The sequence below is a fragment of the Alosa pseudoharengus genome, unplaced genomic scaffold (genome assembly GCF_046254945.1).
Source record: "Alosa pseudoharengus isolate Yale_2024_CS ecotype anadromous, Long Island Sound unplaced genomic scaffold, YU_APseudo_1.1 YU_APseudo_1.1_scf_10, whole genome shotgun sequence".
In the NCBI taxonomy this organism is placed as follows: Eukaryota; Metazoa; Chordata; class Actinopteri; order Clupeiformes; family Clupeidae; genus Alosa; species Alosa pseudoharengus.
Genome location: NW_027468565.1, coordinates 26,646,024 through 26,653,523, shown reverse-complemented (window position 1 = coordinate 26,653,523; position 7,500 = coordinate 26,646,024). Strand labels below are relative to the sequence as shown.

Here is a 7,500-nt window from a genome sequence, read left to right as displayed (position 1 = left end):
AGTTCCTCTCCACCATGGCCTAATGGTTCCTTTCCAACATGGCCAAATGGTACTTTTACCCCAGTTCCTCTCCCCCATGGCTTAATGGTACTTTCCATTGTTCAGTAGCTGGACGACAGCCGATCAGATTAAACCATTCCACACCTTTCTGTCCAGTGGGAAAGACCAACACAGGTGTGTGTGTGTGGGGTTGGGCAAGGCTGCGTGTGTTTCACAACACATCAATGCCAAAAAGCCCATTCTTTTCAGCTTAAAATACACCACATCAAATGACAACACTTTTGTTAGTTTCTAAACACATTTCATTGCACTGTTTGCCTTTGTACTGATTGCCGAGTGTATCGCTGCTCTAGCACCCTTGACGTACAGATCAACTTCAGATTAAGAACCGCCTCATACACCTACACAATTTGATTATGCTATAGACAGTTACTTATAAGCCCGCCCATATCACCTGAAAGCAACCCACGACCTTAAGAGCTGCATCTGGCTGTTGGCTGAGAAGTCTTTGTGTAAGCGCAATCAACCCTACCGACAACGTCCATGCGTCCGAGTGTGTGTGTGTGTGCGTTCCCATATGAGTAAGCGTTTGAGTCTGTGTGTCTGTGTGTCTGTATGTGTATGTGTGTGCATGAGTGTGTATGTGTGTGTGTGTGCCTGTGAATATGTGTGTGTGTGTGTGTGTGTGTGTGTGTGTGTGTGTGTGTGTGTGTGTGTGTGTGTGTGTGTGTGTGTGTGTGTGTGTGTGTGTGTGTGTGTGTGTGTGCATGTGACTCTTACCTGTGTAATGTTGTTGTATCCACTCCCATTCCTTTTGCTGTTCGGCCATATCATCTTAATCCCATGCTCTTTCCCTCTCTCGCTCTCTCTTTCTCTCTCTCTCCCTATCTTTTTTCTATTTCTCTCTCTCTTTCTCTCTATCGCTCCTCCTTCTCTCTTTCTCACTCACTCCTTCATTTATTCAGTGTCCATTCTATTCTGTCCTTTTCTTGCTACCTTCTACCCTACGTACTTAGAAACAACATACCAACCTCTGTCCTTATCTCTCTCTCTCTCCCTCTCTCTCTATCACTCTTTTTCTGTCTGCATCACTGCCTTCTTCTGTTCACCGCACCTCATATACTCTTCCAGTTTTTGCTTACCTTCTTTTGACGCCTCTACCTTGTATTCTCTCTCTCTCTCTCTCTCTCTCTCTCTCTCTCTCTCTCTCTCTCTCTCTCTCTCTCTCTCTCTCTCTCTCTCTCTCTCTCTCTCTCTCTCTCTCTCCTTCATTCACTCTCTCTGCCCTGTCTGTCTAGGATATGGTAACAGGTGCACAGAAGTATTTTTTGCTCTTCCATCTTTTTCTCCATGTCAGATAGACAGTATGTAATGTATAGGTTAGTTCTCTGACTTTATTACATGTGTGTGTGTGTGTGCCTTTTAATGATAGGTGTTGTGTTGTTCTAAAAGCTTTTTCTCTGTTCACCCTCCCAAGGAAACTAAACATACCACTCCTTATCTTCCCTCACTCTCTGACCTGCCTTTTCTCTCTCCTTTCTCCCGCTTGCAATCTCACCCTCCTTTTGGCACCCCACCCTGTGTCTGCCCACAGATTCCACTGCCCCCCCCCCCCCCGACCTAGGAGTGGAACGTGCCTATATGGTGCAGTGGCAGTGGGAGGAACTTACCATTCACTTGCTGGGGGGAGTATGGCTCTGAGCTGGAGTCCGGAGGCGACTCAGGTAGAGTCCTGTAAGACAGACAGATGAGATGTAGCCCAGTGGTCCATCGTTAGGACAGTCACACACTTACACACTCACGTCTTGCTCCTGCTGTTTAGAACAGTGTTTCCCAAAGACTGGGTCGCGACCCACAGGTGGGTCGCAGGAGATTTTATTTGGGTCGCCAGCACAATTTATGTTGTCTAATACAGTTTTTTTCAACTGCTTACACACTAAATCTTTGCTTGTCACACAATTTTCTAAACATGTCCTCCAAACATCATAACCCGACACCAAATCTGCAAAACCATACACTAATTCTCAGTGTTTGACTCAGTTTTCAATTGACTAAAACACATTTTGCAAAACACCACACACAATTTTCTACCTAACACACAAAAATCTAACAGGAAGTAACTTGATTTCGTTCTTCAAACACAATCCATCAAAATGGCACACTAAATCACCAGTGCTTCACTCTTTCTCTTCACATGTGTAAACACTCTTTACTTTACTGAACACCATCCAATCATTGCCTTAGTATAGGTCTATGAATAGATGTAGTCTCTATATAGGTATGGACCCTTTCAATCTGCTCCTAGAGGATTTCCGGTTGAAATATTCAGAACCAATGCAGATACTTTGAAAATTACAGTAATCGGACTTTAGCTTACAGTAATGTTCTACAAAAAGTTGACTTTATGTAAAATTTGTCTTTTTACTTTATTTTTGTTTGTCCCTATGTTACAGTACCATTAGCTCCATACATTTTTCTGTGCCTCCAGAAATGCTTTAGGAACGCTTACTGTAGAATTGTTTGTTTCTGCAGTTGAAAGGGTCTATAGGCCTATGAATACATACTGTACACGACCCCCCCCCCCCACACACACACACACACTTGTCTTTAGAAAAAAAAACAAATCAGTGTTTTCAAAACTCCATGTACATCTGGTGGTCACTGTATTCTTCTTTGCTTTTTTTCTTGTTTGCTGTAAAATACTGTATTCACAACAGCAAATTATTTGGGAAAAATCACTATTTTTGGTTTCTATAATGCTTGCATTTTTACTGTGTATTTCAACTTCTCTTTGTTGATACCGTAACTTTCACTCTTGTATGGAAATACATATAGAAAGCCTAAGACAGAAGAGCTTTAGGTTTTGAGCAACAGTGTGTACATGATGTATCCAAAATGTCATATTATGACAAAAGTGTTTGTAATGTGAGGCGAATGTTTGCTTTAAACATGTGTTTTTGACATTTTGAATGTTGTGTGTCATTTTGCTGCAGATTTGAGGCATTTTGCATTTTGTGTAAGCAATTGTGGGTTTTGTGTGTAGAGTTTTGAAAAATAGACACAGAGTTTTGAAAACGTGTGTAAACAATTGTAAAAAACTGTAAATTAAATATTGGTGGTTGCATGCATGTTGCATGTTAGATCTGAAGTGAAATGGGTCGCGATGGTCTGTCATTTTTAAAAAGTGGGTCCCCAGAAAAAAAGTTTGGGAAACACTGGTTTAGAAGATCGTGAATCTGAGAGATCCTGACCGTTAGCCTGGATGTGGCTAAATCTGCCTGGCGCTAGCTACATGACTTCACCTGTTAAAGCCACATCTGTTTCCCATTAGCAGAGCTCGCTCTTAAATCACCTCACAGACATATCTATTTATGATGGATTAACATGTCCATTAACATGTATTTTCTTCTCATCTGTCATCTCTCTCTCCCTTCATCTCTTCCCTCTATCCCTTTCTTCTCTCTTTCTATATCCCTCTGACCTCTCTCATTGCCTCTCCCTATCCCCCTCCTCTCTCTCTCTCCCTCTATTCCTCTCTCCTCTCTTTCTCTATCCCTCTCTCCTCTGTCATTGCCTCTCTCTATCCCTTCCTCCTCTCTCCCTCTCTCTATCCCTCTCTCCTCTCTCATTGCCTCTGTCTATCCCTCTCTCTACCCTCCCACTATCCCTCTCTCCTCTCTATCCCTCTCCTCTCTCATTGCCTCTCTCTATCCCTTCTTCCTCTCTCTCTATCCCTCTCTCTTCTCTCATTGCCTCTCTCTATCCCTCTCTCTACCCTCCCACTATCCCTCTCTCTACCCTCCCACTATCCCTCTCTCCTCTCTATCCCTCTCCTCTCTCATTGCCTCTCTCTATCCCTTCTTCCTCTCTCTCTATCCCTCTCTCTTCTCTCATTGCCTCTCTCTATCCCTCTCTCTACCCTCCCACTATCCCTCTCTCTACCCTCCCACTATCCCTCTCTCCTCTCTATCCCTCTCCTCTCTCATTGCCTCTCTCTATCCCTTCTTCCTCTCTCTCTATCCCTCTCTCTTCTCTCATTGCCTCTCTCTATCCCTCTCTCTACCCTCCCACTATCCCTCTCTCTACCCTCCCACTATCCCTCTCTCTACCCTCCCACTATCCCTCTCTCTACCCTCCCACTATCCCTCTCTCTACCCTCCCACTATCCCTCTCTCTACCCTCCCACTATCCCTCTCTCCTCTCTATCCCGCCGCTCCTCTCTTTTTATATCCCTCTCTCCTCGCCCTCTTCACCTGTTTGTGTTGGAGAGGTTTAATCAAGTGAATGTTGCATTCCAACTGTAATCTGAATCCAACTGAAATGTGTGTGTGTGTATGTGTGTGTATGTGTGTGTGTGTGTGTGTGTTCATGCAAGGAAGGGCAGCCACCATACCTACATAGCCCCATGTAAGACAGAAAGAAAAGAGCTGTATCATCCTGATGTGCCAGAACACTGTTAGTCTGAACTGTAAGATAATGCACTCAACACTGCTCCCACTACAACTTACACACACACACACACACACACACACACACACACACACACACACACACACAAACACAAACACTCACACCAGGATCTGGCAACTCAACAGAAGTGGAATGCTAAATGAGATCCTGTAGACTGAAAAGCACACTGCCAAAAACACTTCAACTATGAGCAGATGACCAGTCTGAGCAAGTGAAATGTACCTGCAGTTGTAACTGGCCTGAGACGGACAGAGAGAGAGAGAGACCCAGTGGAGAGTTTTATATTGACATTAATATTTATTCATTTAGCAGACGCTTTTATCTAAAGCGACTTACAAGAGTCAGTTATATGACAAGGGCCACTGTCCCCGGAGCAACTCAGGGTTAAGTGCCTTGCTCAAGGGCATAACGGCCAGGAATTGAACCCACAACTTTTCTGGCTACTGCATGCTAGCCCATCTGTTTATCCACTACGCTACCAGCGCCCCAAGTTGTAGGCGTTGCTCTGGTCCACACTCTCTAGGGCAAGTAAAGTCATAACTAGCTATCCACCTCTCTGATTCCTCTCTTCTCCCATTTCCCTCTCTTCTGTTTCTTCCTCTGAACTCTTGTCCTTCTTACTCAGCCTCATATCACTTCATCCTTATCACTCCTCTTTCATCCTACGCTCTCTCTCTTTCTCTCTCCCTCTCTCCTGCTATCTTCCAGCGCTCCATAAAAACCTCATCCACTATTTCTATCCCCTCCCCTCATGTCAACTTCTCTAATTTATGCCAGTGTAAGTATGCCTGTATGTATGCGTATGTGTGTGTATGTATGTCTGCATTTTTTTTGTGGTTCTCACTCTCTCCTTCTTTGTCTATCTATCCACCTCCACTGGTTCTTACCCCAATATGCGTAGATATGTGTGTGTGTGTGTGTGTGTGTGTGTCTGTGTGTGTGGGTGTGGGTGTGTGTGTGTGTGTGTGTGTGTGTGTGTGTGTGTGTGTGGGTGGGTGATTCTTACCCAGGGGCGTAGATATATATGTGTCTGTGTGTGTGTGTGTGTGTGTGTGTGTGTGTGTGTGTGTGTGTGTGTGTGTGTGTGTGTGTGTGTCTGTGTGTGTGTGTGTGTGTGTGTGTGTGTGTGTGGGTGGGTCTGTGTGTGTGTGTGTGTGTGTGTGTGTGTGTGTGTGTGTGTGTGGGTGGGTGGGTCTGTGTGTGTGTGGGTGGTGTGTGTGTGTGTGTGCGTTTCTTACCCAGGGGCGTAGAGTGCTCTGTGCTCCGGTTTGACCTGGCTCTGGCTGTGGGTTTGCTGCTGCTGGTGGTGCTGGTGGTGCTGGCTCTGCTGGTGCTGGTTCTGGTGGCTCTGCTGGTTGGGGTTCTGTTGCCCCAGGTAGGGGTAGTTGTGCCTGAGCAGGCCGAGGGGGGGTGGGGGCGGGTATGGCGTCTGGCAGGGCGGGGGTGGGGGCAGGGGTGGCTGCGCTCCCTGGCGGAGGGGGATGGGGGGGCTCACCCCACACACTCCCCCAGCAGAGGAGCCTCCTGGCTGGGGAGAGGGGTACGCTGGGCCTGGACCGCTGTGGACCTCTGAGAAACAGCTACACAAACAAGTACGAGGTCTCAAGACTAATGTCACAAGTCCTACAATAAGGCTGCAATGAAAGGGATCATTTGACATTTTACTTAACTTTTTACATGCAATGCAGAAAATTAATACAAATTCATATTCACTAAATAAGCACAGGAATGATAAAAGAAAATAGATTGCCTGAGCTCTATTGAATAATTCCAGCTACGCAGACCTCCTAAGTCATATGGTGGCATTCTATCCATACATTTCTGCTATTGTCCTTACTGTAGCGGTTTCTTTCCATATGTTGATGTTACTGTTCCTGCTACGGTATGACCTCTGTAAGCGAGTGACCAGATGCAGTGTTGTGTGAGCTGAGTGACCAGATGCAGTGTTGTGTGAGCTGAGGTGGAATCTCTACGGGGGACTCACATGTCGGTGCTGTCGTCCTCTTTGCTGATGTACTCCTCCAGAATACTGGTGTCGATGTTGGCCGGCTCCAGAGAGCTGTTAATATCATGACCTGAGGAGGACAGCCAATCACAGACAGGACAAACCACAGTTAACCAATCACAAGTCCGCATCTGATATCTTTAACCAATCACAATCAAGAATCAAGAAGAATCAAAACAGCATTCATTAGTTCACTGATTGCTTGATTAAATTAACATGAACTAAATGATCATCATGAGAACAGTACACCACTAGCCATTTCTAGTCCTTAACCAGACAGTCAAGCACTTAGAAATAGTGTGGGTCCTATGCTCTTAATTCACCCAAATAAGAGAAAAATACTCCATATCAACTAAATAGGATGAGAACCATATAGAGGTTCCTTTAATTAACCACAATAGGCACCTAACATAGGAGCAGAAAACGAAAGCTTCGGACTAATCTTGAGTGTGCTGTCCAGAGGGCAGCGACCTCTATGAACTCTGTAAGGATAATGACCTGTCTCACACCCTATGTGCATGTGTGTGTGTGTGTGTGTCGGTGTGTCGGTGTGTGTGTGTGTGGGCATTCAAGCCTTGCGTGTATGAGAGTGCGATAAGGGGAATATTACGGGGTAATACAGCATGAAGTCATCACACTGTGGCCGATGACCTTCTAGGTTTATAACCCTGACGACCTGTCAGAGATTCCTTTAGGGTGACCTCAGAGGAAGAGCCTAATTAGACAGCCTGTGTGCGTCATGTTCCCATGGAGACCTGATGTAAGTATCCAGTAAGAGTTACAGTAAGAAGGTGGGAAGGAGGGGTGGATTCAGGTAAACGTGAGGTACCAAACGTGAGGTACCAGACGTGAGGTACCAGACGTGAGGTACCAGACGTGAGGTACCAGGAGGCAACATGACACAGCGCTGAGATGAATACTATCCCCTGGTCTACTAACACAATGTTTAGCACCACAAATCAAACCGTCTGCTTTTTAGGTGCAGGAGCAGATGCAGACACAGTTCCGATATGGGAACCTCTGGG

The 7,500-nt window shown here is 45.6% G+C and overlaps 1 protein-coding gene across 2 annotated transcripts in view; it reads right to left on the bottom strand.

The window, feature by feature from the left end:
* The window catches only part of myrf (myelin regulatory factor), a 46,094-nt gene that overhangs the window by 23,431 nt on the left and 15,163 nt on the right, over nt 1-7,500 (bottom strand). For both annotated transcript variants that reach the window (XM_076301460.1, XM_076301468.1), the window contains exons 2-4: nt 6,455-6,545; nt 5,709-6,050; nt 1,671-1,732 (exon numbers count right to left, since the gene is read on the bottom strand). In XM_076301460.1, the coding sequence (XP_076157575.1) occupies nt 1,671-1,732; nt 5,709-6,050; nt 6,455-6,545 (495 nt within the window). The remainder of the gene's footprint in view (nt 1-1,670; nt 1,733-5,708; nt 6,051-6,454; nt 6,546-7,500) is intronic.